Raw genomic sequence first — 17317 nt, forward strand, 5'->3', positions numbered from 1 at the left:
ATTCCTGCCACTGCATAAAAAGCAATTCTCAAAGCCCCGAGCAGATATCGCATTTTCCTGATTTTTTGAGAAGGTTGGACACATTTCTTGAAACACCCTGTATCTGAACGTGCTTCGCAGTCAAGGTTGAAAATATCGTGGGCTTCGTCAAGTGCCTAAATATGAATCGATCATGTAGGCTTAATCGTCTGTTGCAAATCGTGCTTGTTATGAACATTAATAAACCATGAAGGAATATGGTGCACTGCTACTCTTCATTAATTTAAGCTTTTCTTGATTGCACATCTAGGCTGGGTTTAGTTTAGTGCAACGCAGACGTACACAAAGAAAATATTCGAATGAAAGTCAAATAACACAATGCGGCAGTTTATTTTCTGACAAAGCCGCTGTAGTACAGGAGGGCATGCACAAATCATTTATGTTTGTCAAAACCATTTACAGGAGAAGCGGGGAATAAATTTTGCAGTATTTCTCGCAAATATTGTTTTTTTTTTAAGTGGAAGTATAGCATGTTCTTCAGTGCGCTAACGTCGAACCAGGCGAAAATTCCCATGTTTGGCTCGTGCAGTGAATGGCGCAGGGGCGCTGGGAGATGTTCAACAATTTTGTTAGGCAAGGTCGGCTGTGTGATGCTTGCCAGCATAGAGAGATTGGTTAATGTTGTAGGGGTTGCGGCGTACAGTGTTCTGTATGACATTGGCGTCTGCAATGGGAATATTACGAGAAGCCGGTTGTGCGTGGTTGTGTCAAGCTGGGTGGGCTTTGTATACCGACCTTGGTAGGCAAAGCAGGATGAGGCAACGCCCTCATTTATCCATCTTGGAAATCGTGTTGTCCTGGCAGAAACGACGATTAAGGAAAAGGAACGAATAGGAATAACGCTAACTACATCTTGTTGCTGCTGTTCTTTAGTCCTTATTTCTGTGAGTGCAGCGTGATTTAGATGAACAAGGCATGTCGTATAGCCCAGTTTGTAATATTATTTTCTGTGAAAACCTGCCCTTAACGGTAAGGCTGCTCTTTTTGGTTGATTGGCTCTGCCGGCGGGAAGAGCTGGGCCAGTTGGCGTGGGTGTAGTAGGCAGGAGTGGTGGAGCAGCTGGGCTGATTGGATTATTTCCAGGATGCAAAGGCGAGGTAGGTCCGACAGGTTTGTTGGGTAGCATGGGAGTTGGTGGTGCTGGAATACCAGAGAAAGTTGAGCTGGGTCTGCCCTGTTGGGTAGGTGTACTCGATGGGACTGGTTTTCCAGGTGGAAATGGTTGGCTGGGGTGCATGGACTGGTTTGGTATTACCGTACTAGCAGTACCAGGGATAGATGAGCTGGGTTTGGCCTGTGAGGTAGGTGTACTAGGTACGAGTGGTTTTCCAGGTTGGATTGGTTGCATGGGCAAGGTGGGTAGCACTGGACTACTAGGGTTAGCTGAGCTCGGCTTCCCCTGTAGTGTCGGTGTACTAGGCAGGGCTGGTTTACCAGCTGGTATAGCTGGTCCTGTTGTGCCCTGGTTGACTGGTGGGTTCAGCATTGTGGACGGGCCTAATGGACTGAGAGGACTGATCGGTCCTACGACGTTTGGCACTGTGGGCTTTCCCTGAGGAGGCAGCTCATTTGGATGCTTCTGTGCACAGTTAGGACAGGCCACCGTAGACTTGTTGTCTGAAAACGAAAGTACATAATACTTATATTATAAGCAAGAGGATAATAGTGGTGATTAGTTACTGGGCTAATACATTTGTACACAATATAAAACAAGCCACATAACAGTAAAATCATCAGTTAATTTTTAAATTACCTTCCAGAATATTATGTATAATCATCTTAAATTCCGGAAGTTACTTCATAGTCTTCTGCATCATGCAGCATTGCTCTCTTGTAACAATAGACATTCAAAATACTATTAAACTGTTACAAAACAGTTCTACTTCACTGGACATCCCATCGAGCCACATTCGCTTTTTAATTTGTTGAAACGTCTTTAATTGTTTTCCTCTCCATATAAAATAGTTTGAACATGTAATCCCTATGGGAAAAAACGGGGTTTCCAGTGCTTCCCAGTGCCTTTCAGCGCACTGGGTGGCACAGGAAACGCTGTACAGTGTGTCCCAGTGTACTACAGTGCACTGGGAGGCACTGGGAGGCACTGGGACAGACTGTACAGCGTGGCCAGTGCCGCCCAGTGCGCTGACAGATGCTGGGAATACTGAACAGTGTGGCCCAGTGTATTACAGCGCACTGGGAGGCACTGACCACGCTGTACAGTGCCTGCCCGCGCACTGGGAACACTGGCAGCACAATGGAAAGAAAAAAACTGGGCGCGCTGGGTGAAATTCATATAAAATTTGGTATTGGGTCGCGAGAAGTCGAAAGAAAAACTTATCGAATGTTTTCAAAATACTATTATATTCTGTGTCCTACACATATCTATCTTTAGCTTTAGTTAAGCGACAGACGTACGTATACGCTAAAGCAATCATCTGTCAAGCGCGCGCGCTTTCTCCGAAGTGTATGATCGAGCATCGTGAATGTAGTTCATGTAACTGCATCGAAAGAACTTATCATTCGCAACACAATATGACATTAGTATTAGTCTGATAATAACATCAACATGCTCTAGCAATCAGTCCTTCCATATGGGCTCGTTCCGCTGAAAGCCGCACCATGGCCGCACGTCACCGGCAACAGTGAGCCAATGTCACTCTCAATCTCGGCGTTTTTAGCTTCTTATTTCTGTTGTCGAAGGTGCAAATATGGTCTCGCTTCAGTCAGGTATGATCAAAACTACATTTTAACGATTATTCAATTCTTCGTAATTGAGTATCCACGTTCTTCACAGCAATCGCGGCGCACGGAGTACAGCTCTAAGACTAACGGTCGGTTCGGCTAGGGTGAACTACTGCGGCTTTATATTACGCGGAACGTAAACAAACAGAACGGAAAGTATGTTCAAATGGGTGACGAAAACTAAAGTGTTCAGTGTGCAGTTCAGATAAACATTGTTTTCTACATAGGTATGACTAACCGCTTAGTGAGTCAGTGCGATCGCCGCAACACATCTGCGGTTACGCTAATATTTTTTACGGCAAAACGTGCCAGATAGACGTTCTGATTCTAGGCAGCACATAACAAACAACTTAACTGTTTCTCGTTTCTAAACGAGAAAAATGAAAATACTGGCTGCCGGAAGTAGCTAAAGCATGAAGGAAAAAGAGCCTGACTCTCGTCTTCCAGGTGTGGCGTAGCGGTAACGTGTCAGACTCAGGATGCACGGTGCGTCAAGGTGGTGGGTTCGACTTCCGCTCGCTCAGTTTTTTAGGTGTTTGTTTTGTCTCAGTGCTCGTGTTTCAGCCCTAATTACGATCTGGGCATAACCACAATTTTTAAAAACAATTTAAAACCCGATTTCGGCCCGTAACGGTTGTCCCAGTGTGCAGCGCGCCAGTGTCAAGCGTGCCTCGTGCAGCGTTCCAGCTTCCTAGTACCCAGCACCACACTAGTCCAATAATCATTTATGGCACTGGGACAGTGCCACTGGGTTTTCCAATAGGGATATGCGAAAGAAACGCCAAAATTTAATCGACAGAAAGAAGCAATGTTTATAAAAGCTTTTGATTTGTCTTTGAGTGACTTTGGCAAGCACATATAATTCGTAATGTTACTTTTTATTATTTGGCTGCATAGAACAGCTTCGACATTCGAGCGTTCATGATATATTCATGTATAATAGAGATTACAGTGCACCCCGATGCTCTATGTGAACACCAGTAGTGCACCACTGCTTTCTGCAACTGCAATTTTTTTTAGCAGTTCAGAAACTTAGTTGCGTGGGATTGAGTTGATTGAATCATATAGCGAAACCAATGGTTCTGGGTGTGGAGACACCAAGACAATGAGGTCCCAGACCTAGGTACTGTAGATAAAATATAAACTTTTACCTGCAGTAATATTTCATATAAAAAAGGCTATGTTTGTCAGACACAATGAGAAGTCAACTTTTTGCTGCTATAGTTTGTCATAAATTACTTAGTAACTGCAAGTGCCAGGTGACAGTCTTTGGTCACATAAACGATATATATACACATATATATATATATATATATATATATATATATACACAAGCAGGGTCGGTTTCATGGTCATAATAGCATTCGCAAAATTTTTGTTGAGTATAAATGGTATTATCATTGTGCACTAAATAATTGGTGGAACTGAGAGAGCAGCTGCGATTGTGATGGCGCCCTTTGCAGACGCTGCTCATATTACCCAACCACGTGTAATGTCTCCCCACTTCAAACTATTGGGTTCCTGTCGAATAGCAGAGTTTAGGAAGTAAGAAAGTTTGTTGCAGCAATGTAAAACAAACAATAGGTTAATCTGCAAATTTATTCGATAATGTAACTGCATTAGCAATAGTTAGCAGAATATTTTGGTCTTCTTCGATGGAGGCGAAAATGTTTGAGGTCGGTACTTAGATTTAGGTGGCACGTTTAAAGAACCCAGGTGGTGAAAATTTCCGGAGCCCTCCACTACGCGTCTCTCTCATAATCATATCGTGGTTTTGGGACGTTAACCCCAGATATTATTATTATTTTATTAGTATTATTATTATTATTATATTATTATTATTATTATTATTATTGTTATTACTTATTATTATTATTATTATTATATTATTATATATTATATTATTATTATTATTATATTATTATGAGAACACTTTGGCCATAAGCACGATGTGGTTGTCGAGCTACCACGACAACAAAGTGATGAGAAATCGCTTAACGAAAATAGCGGACTCGCAGCGGCTACTCTAACTGAGACTAGCCTGTTTTCAACGTTAGCTCCAGCAACATTCTTTGTTTGTTGACTTTGTATTACTTGAAGCCTACGTATTCCCCTCAACTTCTGCGTCCCGTTTTATATGGATCACAACAACAATGTGGACGCGCCGTATACGTAGTATCGTGTTGCGTACCTAGCTAGTGATGTATAATGTATATTCAGAAAGCATAAACACTTACAACTACATGTGTCCATGCACAGAGTCAAGAAGGCGAAACTGTTCACTCCTTTCCCGCAGCCGTTCTTCAAGAACGCCATACATTTGTTAAGTTTGAAATTAAAATAAAAATGTTTCCTTTTGACAAGACACATATCTCGAATGGGATCCGCGCTGCAGAGAGGTTTCGGAGTCATTTTCGCTGCAAATAATAAAAATTTGGGGTTATACACTGAGACCACACACCTTGAATGCTGGAAGGTTTAATACGTGCTGAGCAGATGTCAATTTACTGAAAAATGTGAGACACGTCGCACTACGAGTATGCGTGAAATTGCGCCAGACAACAAATTTTTGGAATGCATGTCAAACTTAATTTACAAAAATCCGAAGTTGAATACCTCGGTCCTGAGCTAAGGTGTCGAAGGCTCGGATTTTAAAGGGAAAGCTTGTGTGAAGGGCATGTCCGTATATTGCTCTCTCGAAACAGCGCATTCACATACTTTTGCATCAGAAAATTTGTGGTTCGCAGATGCCATTGAAGTTTGGGCGCCAGCAATACGAGACGCGCACATTTGAGTGTTTTCATTAACGGTGCATCTTCCTGCCCTTTCATTAATTACTTTTTTTCAGTTTTACAGTACGTGCATACCTCTTGTACCTCTCTTAACGATATAGACCGAAAATGTAGCCGATATTTGGTGATCTGTAACCATAACACCTCTCCGCGCGAAGACGTTTTTTTTTCCTGAGTGTTGCAGTCAGGGTGTCGTGGATGCCGAATTCTTTGGGCTTCTGTTTCTTTAGGGCTCATTGGTATCGGCCGGTTGGTTTGATTATTAGCAGGTCCAACAACAGGACTCACTGGAATTTGCTCGGACATAGTTGTTGCGGAAGACTGCTAAGAGAAGTTTTAAAGTTCGTGCCTTGACTGCTGAAAAGTAAAGCTTAAAAGCGTTCCCTGTCACTGCCGTCTCATTCGAAGTACGTTTTTCTAGGTCGCCTGAAACGTGGCCTAATCACACTACAAAATGACAATGAAATAATCTTGGGTTTGTGTTGTTGTCTTTCGCAAGTTTCTAGTGCATTTTTTGTGACATTATAATGCCATTTTTTTTCCAGCATGGAGCGCGTTTCAAATTCTCATAGGCCGTTTTTAACAACGCAGCTATTAGAGCCGGCCGTGAAATGTTGGGCCTGCCGCAAAACTATCATCAACGAGGATCGGTATGAGCCACAGAATTTGGGCAATTCCTATTACTCACCGCTATGGCGTGGTCTGTAAGAAGCCTGATGGGTGAGAAAACGAGTAAGGAGATAGAGAAAGAGAGAGAGAAACAAACAGAGAAACGGAAAGAAAGATAGAAAAACAGCAAGAAAAACGTTTGCCAAAAAAAATTCTTCACGAGGCGGGATTCGATCCCGCGTACCCTTGATCCGAAGGCGAGCGTGCAAACCACTCGGCTATCCAGACACGCTAGCAGAGCATAGCATAGCCGAGTATATTATAGCGTAGCACTGGGGTGGGAAAGAGAAGTGAGGAGGAGAGATACGATGGTGAGGAGGAGGGAAAGCAGGAGGGGAGAGTGTAAAGCGTAGCACAGAAAGAAGGAGAAAGAGAGAAATAAATGCAGCATGAAAAAGAAAGGCAGACAGAAAACATCACGGAAAGAGAGAGAAAGAAGTAGAGAGAGAGAGAAAATATAGAAGCAAAGATAAAGAGATAACTCCTTGACGAAAAAAAATTTGCAGTGGCTTAGCTCGGCTATGCCAGGATATACGTAGCGTTAGCCAAGGTTCAGCTGATTATTCTCAGCTTTACAGATTGTCTAGGATTATTAGCCTTCTTCTGTACATTTTTCGTACGCTGAACCGCTAATTGCTGGGCAGCTACTTCGGGATCCAATGAGATAAGCTTCTCGGCTCTTCTGCGCAGTTGAGCAGCATTTGCGCTCTCCTTCTCCATGGCGTTACCCACCTGCAAACGCCAGTCAGAGGCCCTATCAAGCGGCTCCAGCGCAGTGTCAGACGGCGACTGCACAGCGAAGGCGAATAGCTAGGACGTCACTCCTCTCGAATGCGCAAACCAGCAGCGGCGAGTCGCGCGCGGCGGTGGCGGAGAGCGCGTGAGATGCCGGCTCCGGTCAGCCAGCTGTGTGACATCATTGATCCTCGCGCATGTGCAGCACGGCTTGTGACCCTCCACGCGAAATCGGCTCCTGCTAGGCAAGTGTAGCTCACGCTACAAAATTCTTAAGGAGGCGCCTGATTGTGTCCAGGCATTCATAAGGCGTTCTAAGAAAGTGCGTACTCCCGTCAATGAAGCCGCGTATCTTGAAGGTAGACGTGTCCAGGAGTAAGAGCGGTGACGGGCCCGTGCTTTGGTGTTTGGAGGTTTGCGTGACTCAATGCAAACATTAAATTTTTTTCTTTCTTTATTTTCCAGCACATTGGTTAGTAATGTCGGCTATTAACCACTGCATTATCATTACTTTATGGGAACATATTCCAATTTTTGTCGAGTATCTCCCATGGTTACAATGATCAAGCGTTACAACCACCTTCGAATTTTCATTCACACCTAAGATCGCGGTGTGTAATTCAAAATTGTGTCTCATGATTTGAACGTGCCATATTATATTTGTAGCAGTGCCACTTCCATTTGTCGGCGCTTAAATAGCTAGAAAAAAATGAAGCGTAAAAAACAGGTATTTAAACAAGTACCACCACGTATTCATGACTCACGGTTTGGCTCTGCCTTTTGTAGAGTAAGCGGAGGTACAGGTTGTGCTACTGTGGGACTCTTCATTTGTTCCACCTTGTTTGCCTCCTGCTGCTCATTTTACTTGCACCCGCGTTTCACGCGATAACTTGATTATTCTTGCATTTTTAGCAACCATAAATATTTGCCAACGTTTTTAAAATTTCGGCATTTCTATAACATCAGGCATTTTCTATTGCCAGTTCATCCATCATGTCCTTTCCTTGCATACAAAATACTGTAGCCTAGAACAACTGATAGAACGTGTTGGCGGTGTAATATCTGCCCTTGCCTTTCAATTTATACCAAACGTAAAACTGCTACGTGCAATTCCATTTGGCTTGTAGAACCATCGCGATGAAAATAAAATGATTACGCCTAAAAGGATATCTCAAGTTTAATGATGTTCAATTTGACAATAGCTAAAGATTCAGTGATGATGCACATTTCATAAAAATTTCAATATTGAAATTATTTTTGAGCCATTATAAGCAATCCCGAGGAGTACGTTTTCTTCGTGACGATATGTTCGGACGCCGTTTTTTATAGCGCGTAATGCGCTACAATATGACCCATTTTGCTAAATTGAAAGTTTTTTAAAGGAGATAAGTGGTCCGGCGTACACTAGAAATAAGAAATCTTTCAAAAACATTTTTTGTTACGTAAAATTATCGTTAGATTTGTACTCACGTAGGCACACCGACTGGCACTTCAGTTCACTCGCAAAATAATTGCCGTTGCTCTTGCACGACTGGTGAGTGAACATTTTACAGGATTTTGTGCTATCATCATAGTACCAGGCATATTGTGGAGCACCACAGGGAGTGATGGTGGGTGGTTTCAGGCACTGCTGCAACATGACCTTCGCGCGTGCTGCAAATATGCAAATGCTTATTACTATCATTCTCGCGTATAAAATGCGTAATGATGATTGGAATATACGCCACTGAATAATATTACAGCGCTAAGTTGGGTGTTAAAGACAGCGGAAGCAGGGATTGATGTTTGGAGGTGTTGTAAAAATGCATGATATTCCTCGAGATTTCTTCTAGTGAATTCCTTTGCCTTGTTCTCTCTTTCCCTCGTAGAATAAAGAAGACATGCACCATGATGCCTCTCGTCCTTCTAAGGGGAAGTTCCTTGTATATAAGAGATTTTCATGCAGAAATTTCTCTCCTTTCGTGTAGTTAGGCTAGAGGTGCACGTTAAAGACCCAAAACTGTTGAAACAATCCATATTCCACCCCTACGGCGTTCCTTATGATAATATCCTAGTTTTGGCACGTAAAACAATAAAACGAAATGCACTGTTGTTATAAATTTTTTGCCTTCAGGGGTAAAAACCAAGGACATAGAAATTTTATTCGGCATTCTTCTCAGAAGGGAAACGTGGTGGGAGTGCCATCTTTTGCTGACCACATTGGAAAACATGTCTCACAGCAGTACGTCCCCGCTTGAACACCTCTCTCTATGTCACATCACTTGTACAAAAAAAGAAACATCTCGGCTGTTTATTTCTTTGCAATCCTTCGCATATATAATACTCACGAGGTTCATGAGCAGACACATTCAGGCATGTGCAGGTCCAGACGCACATCTCACTTGGTGCATTATAGCCGTTCCCTGCTTTTACATCATTGTATGCCACATCGCTATTGTTATTGTCATCATCATCATCACCATCATCATCATGAGAACTATGTAATCTTGAGTTTAAGTGAGCAATGCTGAATATAATAACGGCGACACCGAGAATAGGCCAGCACTGAGCGGGATTTTCTATTTAGTGGATGAGTGTCATTTTTTTGCATAGACGACCTTCCAAAAGAATTCCTTAAATAGCATGCATGATGTAGCGGCGACAACGTAACTTATGACGTGGCGCAAGCGCATAGAAAGAGACCTTGCCTGGAGGAACGTGGTTGGCATAGGGCCATTTATTTTCTTGCATATTGCTGTCGACACAACAATAATGAGAACTATCAGACAACATTGCTGTCGAATAAGATATTCCGTCCCTAATTGAAAAGAAACTTTCACATCTAAATCGGTACATTTCAATTGATATTCTTGTCCGAAACGAAATCTTTTGCGCACGGTTGTTAAGAGGCAGCGTAAATACAGATACTAGGTACTACATAATGATGTCTAGGGCAGCTTTCTTCTGCTGAATAGGGCAAGTATTAGGGGCGGCAAAAGTCAGAGTAGAATTCAAATATTGTGGCACGGTACCTAATCTGCGTTGGACCTGATGTTGAATGTTCACGAAAACACATCGGTCGTTTCTTGATGTAAACATTCTCGTTTGGAATACGAAACGAGATAATTCATAACTGCAGTTTATTGATTTAAAGAATGGTGTAGTATTCATGTCATAATCTTGGTGATGCTCTCGAAAATATTGCAGGTATGAAGAAAACCACGACGGATTCAAAAATGCGTTGCTTGGTATTTTCAGCATGTGAGAGGAATGCTATGGCGTTGCAAAATCTTGCTGTTAGTAAAGATTTGCTGTTGTGATATTGTTTACTGTCTATTGTTGCAAAATCTGTATAAACATCAAATTTTTAGTAGAACGATGTTGGATTAATAAAAGGACGGATTACATAAGAACTCACGATCACACATTTCCAAGCACTTTTTTTGGGAAACGAATGTGTTGAAGTTGTTGGTGCAGTATCCAGCACCCATCGGCATGCAGGCTTTGACTGTGGAGTCGTAGTACCAATGTGATGTTAGTGGTATACAAGTTGGACTGAATGGTGGGGTCACGCAGAACGAAGGTCGATAAGGTGGCGGCTTTTTTGATGATATACCCCATTTCGGAAAACCTGTGAACAGTCAATACATAGATACATGTATAGTACAAGATGACACACTATTTCAAAGCTTCTGAGTACATTGAAATATATTTCAAAACATGAAAAGACCTTGAGTGTTTCGTTAAATTTGCTAACACGTCTAATCCCAACGATTTTCTTCCTTATTTTCGAGGTCTTACCAGTTAAAACTTCTACATGTTATCGCGCAGCAGAAGAAGCCGCGGATTGGGTTGCATGAAGCCTCTCGAATGTAGCCGAGGATGTTACGAGATTTCGCGCGCACAAAAGCAGTGCACGCTCGCTTCGCAGATTTCTGGTTCTTTCGCGCCACAAATTTATGCGTAGAAAATGCGATGTTGTAGACCCCCGAGATCCTCCATATATGCAACCAAATAAATATTTATTTATTATATGCGCTAGTTACCTGACAACAAAAAAGTCAGTTTCGCCGAAACGGGAAAGCAATTAATGCGATAGCAAGACATTGGAATGTCGCACAAAGAGCGACAAGCAGCTCGATACTTGCAGCGCGCCGCTGAATCACAAAAAAGACGCCCGATAAGAACGCATTGGTATACACAGGACAAGCGTGAACAACTGCCACAGTTGTTACGTCTTTGTGCTTGAGCAACGCGCCGCAAGTGTCGACAATAGAGAATCATAGGCTCTTAGATATTTTTTCTTCCTTTAAACTGCCGCGCGTGGGGTGACCCCTCTGCGTCTCCTGCCACAAGGGGGCGTCTGCGCAAGGTACGCCCGGTGTTCTTTTTCTTGTCGTTCCACATAACGAGTGGGTACAGAAAGAGGCCACTTTTTCGTGCGCGTCTCGAGAGAAGTCTTCAAATTGAAAGAATATGTAGGAGCGTTGCGTGACAGAAAACACGCCCAAGCTCCTCCGAGATCTGCGTACCAACAGCGTACCGCCAGTAAATGATGTGTATAAATAGGTCACCGTTATTACGCAGGCGCATGCATGGCGCGTGATTGAGTTGTGTAACGCAGCGCTATGGGGTGCGAGGAGTCGCTGCTTCGAGTCCCCGGTTGGGTACTACAGATTTTTTAGGGGCGAAGCTCCTTAAGGCGGCACCCGTTCGTCCCTCGTAGTCGTCGTCGTCGTCGTAGTAGTCGTAGTCCGTAACAAGTCTTACGCTTTGATCTCCAAGGTGGTGCCGGTGGGAGATTTTTCCTGTGCGTTGTTGAACAATAAAAAATTCGCAGCGTGCGCGTTAACTAAAAAGCCGAATTCTTCTGTCTCTCATTCCCCATTAGCAGCCATTGGCATGTTCCAGTAGGAAACGTTAGTAGAAGTAGAAGTGTAAGTGTTAGCTAAAAGCCGACTTCTTCTGTCTCTCATTCCCATTAGCAGCCATTGTTTACCTCCAAGGTAGTGCCTGGTGAGATTTCTCCTGTGCGTGATTAAACAATAAAAATTTTGTTCAAACGCCGTTGATTGATGAAATAACCAAAGAAAGACGCCAGATGTTTTGTAAAAGCAAAACGAAAGAACGCCAGATGTTTCTAAAGCAAAACGAAAAGACGCCAGCTGCTTAAGAAAGACGCCAGATTTTTCTAAAGCAATGGTTTTCTAAACAATGAAAATTCACAGCGTACATGTAAAATTAAAGTGAGCTGCAAGTCGTCATAACTCATCGAACCTGTAGTATAAACGCGCCCGATCTCACGTCGGTGACGATGTACTGGGCAGAATTCACGGAAGATTCACGGTTTACCGATGAACCTCCGCAGCTTCGCCCACTGATCATCATTCACTCCGTGGATAAGCTGTGGTTTTTTTCTTCTGCTTTATTTTTCTTTTTCCCTTTTTCATATATGTACATGCATATACATATCCGGGACATGACGGCAATGGCTACGGCAAAAATCCGCTGAGTGTCCATACATTGATATCGCAATAAAATAAAACCACCTGTATGCGTGAGGCTAGCCCTAACGGAATGCTCTTGGCCCATTCTTCGCTTATCTTTGCCGTTTTGATCGCTAATTTGGTGCGACTTTAGAGGAAAACTATTTGTCGGCTAGAACAGACAATACTAGCGGAACCGTTTATTGCGCAGGTACTGTGCAGACACACGCGCGAAGATTAGGGATGATTGTGATAGTTATACACCAATGAGAAAGGCAGAGTAGGAAAATGATGCTTACGCCAACTTCCTCCCATCTTCGAAGTGGCCAACGTGGCCTCAATTTGACATCGGCTGAACCGGGAGTAAAGTATTTCATACCACAATCCTCAACAATTTCTGTGTGCTACGATGACTGGTCAGTGGCAGAATGAGGCGGAGGGCCTAGATAGATCAAGGAGGTTGTTTGGTGTTGAATTATCTATGGGCCAATTCGCTAAATTCTCTAAAGCAACATCAATGAACTACATAGTTTTATTGATATGCGTTCTTAATTGCACGCTTCATTCCTAATTAAGCAACCCCCATATCTTTCCGCGCGATGCTGCTTGGCTGCGAAGGCTGTGGTAGTCTTCCGAATGCAACCAGGTGTTTATGAATCTATGTAGTTGAAGACGTACACTCTAATTTTCCGCCATGTCGACCCGACAGCCTCTAAACAAGTGCGCATGAGTGCCAGCTGTGTTGGGCTCGGCACACTGATTACGCAGCGCAAATGCTTCTAGATCATATCATGGTTTATGCAAGTTACGCGCTTACGAATTATGGGACCAATTGCACCATGACTCAAACAACAAACAACGTGGCTAATGTCTGGATATTTAGTCAATTCGGGCGTTATTTCTATTGCCACTAGTTTGTTGTCACGGACTACTATCCATTCCGTTGGCTTTAATTTTTGAAAGATCTCTCTGGGCAACTTGCCGTCTGCGATATCCGTCTGCTGTACCGCGGCGCACGCGAACATTAGATTCTGGAGCTGATGACCTCTCCTCTTCTCCACAAACCACCACCCCTTGACTAAAGACAATGTATGCTCTCTATTACAGCTTACTTTGATGAAACACCGGTGGACGAAATGTCCGAAGTCCTCCACTACGGCGTGCCTCATAATGAAATCGTGGTTATGGCCCTTAAAATCCCAGATATTATTGATATCCCAGCTTGCTGTTTCTTCCATAAGCCTCGACACCATCGCTTCCGAGGAGCAGAAAGACCATTCCATTGCCTTCATTAGAAAATTACTTCCTGAACGCGCGTTCCGCCTTCGCTCATCATTTTAACGCGACAGCGTTAAAGAGCTCGTTTCGCAGCACTGCCGGTGTAGGCGTCGCTTTCGCCGTCGTTGCTTGTGAGCGAAAAATCACTGTCTTTTCCATGACCAAAAATCGAGAAACATGCAAATAAAATAAATAATAAAAAATCTTTTATCCTAGCGAGAATTGAACGCAGGCCGTCTGCGTGGCAAGCACGTGTTCTACCACCGAGCACGCCATTGCTTGAAACTGCTAAAAAAAAACACTCTGAATGTCCCGTAGATAAAATGCAAATATAATAAATAAAAATATTCGTTTCCAGTGACGATCAAACCCAGGTCGTCTGCGTGGCAAGCAGGTGTTCTACCACAGAGCTACGCTGTAGCCTGAAACCGCTTGGAGAAAAAAAAACTATATTATTATTATCATATAGTGAAAGGAGTCTCCTTAACGAGTGTAATATTGCGTGGTAGAAGCGTAGAATCGCGTCAGGCATCAAAACATGTGAATTGCGATAAGAGTGGGTGTTTTAAAGGCCCATCCATTACAAAGCACCAGCGCTCAGACATATTTAAGCATCATCAGCTGCAAAAGCATTCAGAAACTGAGTAGCTGCGTATCTTCGCGTGTTGCTTCACAGACGCGTAGTGGGCCCTTCGCTAATTCGCAAAATGACGAATTATCGCGTAGTGGGCACTTAACAATTGTACTTACGGTAGGCATTCTAGGATAGTTTTAAACGGCCAATGTTACGAGCATAGTCGTTGGTTTCCTTACGGCACGGTGGAGGCATGCACCGCGAACCGAAGCTAAGCTGGCATTTGAGAAGGTGATGTGCACGGGGTTCGATTACGCTATCGCGTTCTACTCTTGAAGGCGAATATAAAGCGTCCTCCAAGTTTTTGTTACTCGCAGCGACATTCTTCACCAACTCCGTTGTTATTCCGACAGCCTCCAGTAGGTTTAGTAGCAACCTTGGTCGGCGTTTTAAAGTAGGCGCATTTCTTTACCTCTCATTGTGCACGTGCACACTTGGGAGCTTTCAAATTGTTCCCCAGTTCCGAGAAATCATCCGACACCACCACTATGTCAAATGCGATATGCCTTCCAGGCACATTCGTTCAAGGCGTAGAAATCGAGTAATTTTGTTAGAAATAAAGTAAATTGGTTTAGATTGTAAAAAAGCACTTTCTTAAAAAATAAATGGCGCAATAAGATGGTAGTTAAGGCCAGTATCTTATTATTACAAGAGCGATGACCTACCATTGACAAAGGAGATCAGGACGATGAGAACAAAGCTGTAGAGGGGCGTCATTGCTATCCGTGAACGGGTCTGACTGTGCCCGGGAGCTCAGTCGTTTCTAAAGTATTTTAATATTGTTTGTAGCATTCAAAATGACAGCGCTTTGTGAATATTGTTGTGCATGATGACCTCCCAGCGTTGCTTCCGCTTAAAAAGAGTGTTTACGTGAGGAAACAATGACGCATGCAGTTTGAAAAAGGTACTGTCGCGACATTATTGATAAGGGTGGTGGTGCAGCGGCAAGCAGATATTTTCGAAAGCGCCATTCAAAAGCAGTCTTCTTTTGTACTTTAACAACCTTGGAATGTCATCTTATTTGCCGCTTCATTGTAGAAGTCGCTCTGTTCCAAGTGCTCTGTTCTAACTATAAAAAGAACGCGTTTGCCCTTGCAATGTCATGACTAAATTTGCATCAGGACATTTCTGAAAGATTGAAAGGTGAGTCGGATAATTTTCATATCTGCTCGCTTATGAGAAATCAGTTCTGCGGAATCTCTCAAAGGTGACGAAGGAAAAATTGACATACACCTGTCTCACAGGCGTTGAAAGCTGGGCGAGTTGGTAAGGTCTCATCTTCTAGCGAACTGCGCAGCAGACGCAACACAAAGAAGGAACGAAAGGGACAGAAGAGTGCAGACTCACAACTGATTTTATTGTAAACGTAGTCGACCTAAATAACGTCCAGCAAAAGACAGCGTGTCACAGTCAGTTTATCAGCGTACCGCAACACCCACACCAAAACATCCACACAAAAGAATTTCTAACAGGCACACTATTTAGGTAGACAACGTTTAAATTAAAATCAGTTGTCAGTCTGCACTCGTCTGTCCCTTTCGTTCCTTCTTTGTCCCGTCTGCTGCGCAGTTTGCTAGAAGATGATACACCTGTCTGTAACACATCACTAAAATAAACTTCATACAGATTTCTCAAAAAAAAAAAAAAAGATTCCTAGTTGCCGAAAAATTCTTCCTGACTTGGCGTTCGAACAAGATAGCCTTTCTGGGACGGATGCTCTACTAGTTCAACTGACCAGTAGGCTAATAACATGCAGCACTACAACTATACAATCGACAACTGAAAGCACATGGATGCAGCTAAGAGAACAACACAGAAGTCTGCACAGGTGGACAGACATGTGTTGCGCATAGCGCAGACGGCAGTAGCATACAATGAATAAATTGTTTTCGAGCGATCAACTCGCGTCGCTCGCGCTTTATCAATTAGAATTTTTCAGTAGCAGCTATTTAGGTAAATCAAAGATGGTGTAGTGGCCTCTGAAGAACCAACCTACTCAAAGGCTGTTTTTAACTATGAAAAACTGCGCAAAATAAACAGTCACAGGTAAGACACACACACAAGCCCTTCTGCGTGTGTCTTACCTGTTCCTGTTTATTTTGCGCAGTTTTTCGTAGTAATGGAGTACCAACTCGCCAAACGCTGAGTTCTTTTAAAGTATATTACTATAGTTGTATGGGCTCTTTTTCGTGTGTTAAAAAAACTGCGCCTGTGCGTGTGTCTTAGCTGTCCCTATTTATTTTGCGCAGTTTTAGATGCGAAGCATCTTATGGTGGAGTTCAATCCGGTGGTGGTGTGCGGCGTGACCACCCCTACTGCGCATGCACGAACCTTCTCCTCACACCTCCGCTCCCACTTCCCCCTCTCCCACGTTCTCCCTCTCCACTTCCCCTCTCCACTTCCCTCTCTCCTCCCCCTCCACTTCCCCTCTGAAACGCGGGCTCGACATGCCGAAACGCTGCTTCGCATCGCCTCATGGCCCCCTTTAGCGGAGATGGTGTGATTTTTTCGTAGTAATGGAGTACCAACTCGCCCAACACTCAATCCTTTTAAAGTTGTTTCTAAAATTTGGCATATATCCTTTTTTTACGTGATACTCGAATTATCGGCACTCATGGTTAGAGCCCTGGAGAGTAGTGTCTTTTCCACGAACAAGGCAGGTGGTCGTTAGATGTTCGAAGATCAGTTGACGATCACACCACGAACTATTTCTGCAGTCTTGATAACATCAAGTTACCATGCTGAGCAATTCAAGAAACAATGAAAAATTTGTAGACAATAATGGTGGTGCCTTCATCGTTTAGATAGGACTAGCGACGCTACAGCACTTAATTACAGGATTCGTGTGATTATCCAAAATATACAAATAATGATTGCGATATATGCAATAACCGAAGCAATTGGACGAAGACAGAGTTGTTGTAAATGAAGCGCTTGATCGAGAAGTAGACAAGGCTCTTCAC

At 43.3% G+C, this 17317-nt stretch overlaps 1 protein-coding gene across 1 annotated transcript; it reads right to left on the reverse strand.

The window, feature by feature from the left end:
• Window positions 1-345: 345 nt before the first annotated feature.
• LOC119373795 (cleavage and polyadenylation specificity factor subunit 6) lies at window positions 346-15097 on the reverse strand. Its single transcript, XM_037643852.1, has 5 exons — window positions 15020-15097; window positions 10375-10587; window positions 8448-8630; window positions 5019-5198; window positions 346-1656 (listed from the first exon to the last, which is right to left on the reverse strand). Exons 1-5 carry the CDS (start codon window positions 15069-15071, stop codon window positions 980-982), a joined length of 1305 nt encoding a protein of 434 aa, XP_037499780.1. The 5' UTR covers window positions 15072-15097; the 3' UTR covers window positions 346-979.
• Window positions 15098-17317: the final 2220 nt, after the last annotated feature.

This window comes from Rhipicephalus sanguineus, chromosome 11 (genome assembly GCF_013339695.2).
Source record: "Rhipicephalus sanguineus isolate Rsan-2018 chromosome 11, BIME_Rsan_1.4, whole genome shotgun sequence".
Classification (NCBI taxonomy): Eukaryota; Metazoa; Arthropoda; class Arachnida; order Ixodida; family Ixodidae; genus Rhipicephalus; species Rhipicephalus sanguineus.

What these genes read in the sequence shown, in the direction of transcription:
- LOC119373795 (XM_037643852.1), bottom strand. Translation starts at nt 15,071, where the DNA reads ATGACGCCCCTCTACAGCTTTGTTCTCATCGTCCTGATCTCCTTTGTC. An exon ending in CCTGATCTCCTTTGTCAATG is followed by an intron (nt 10,588 to 15,019) that starts GTAGGTCATCGC and finishes GACTGTTCACAG; the next exon opens with GTTTTCCGAAATGGGGTATA. An exon ending in GTGCCAGTCGGTGTGCCTAC is followed by an intron (nt 5,199 to 8,447) that starts GTGAGTACAAAT and finishes TATTATTTGCAG; the next exon opens with CGAAAATGACTCCGAAACCT.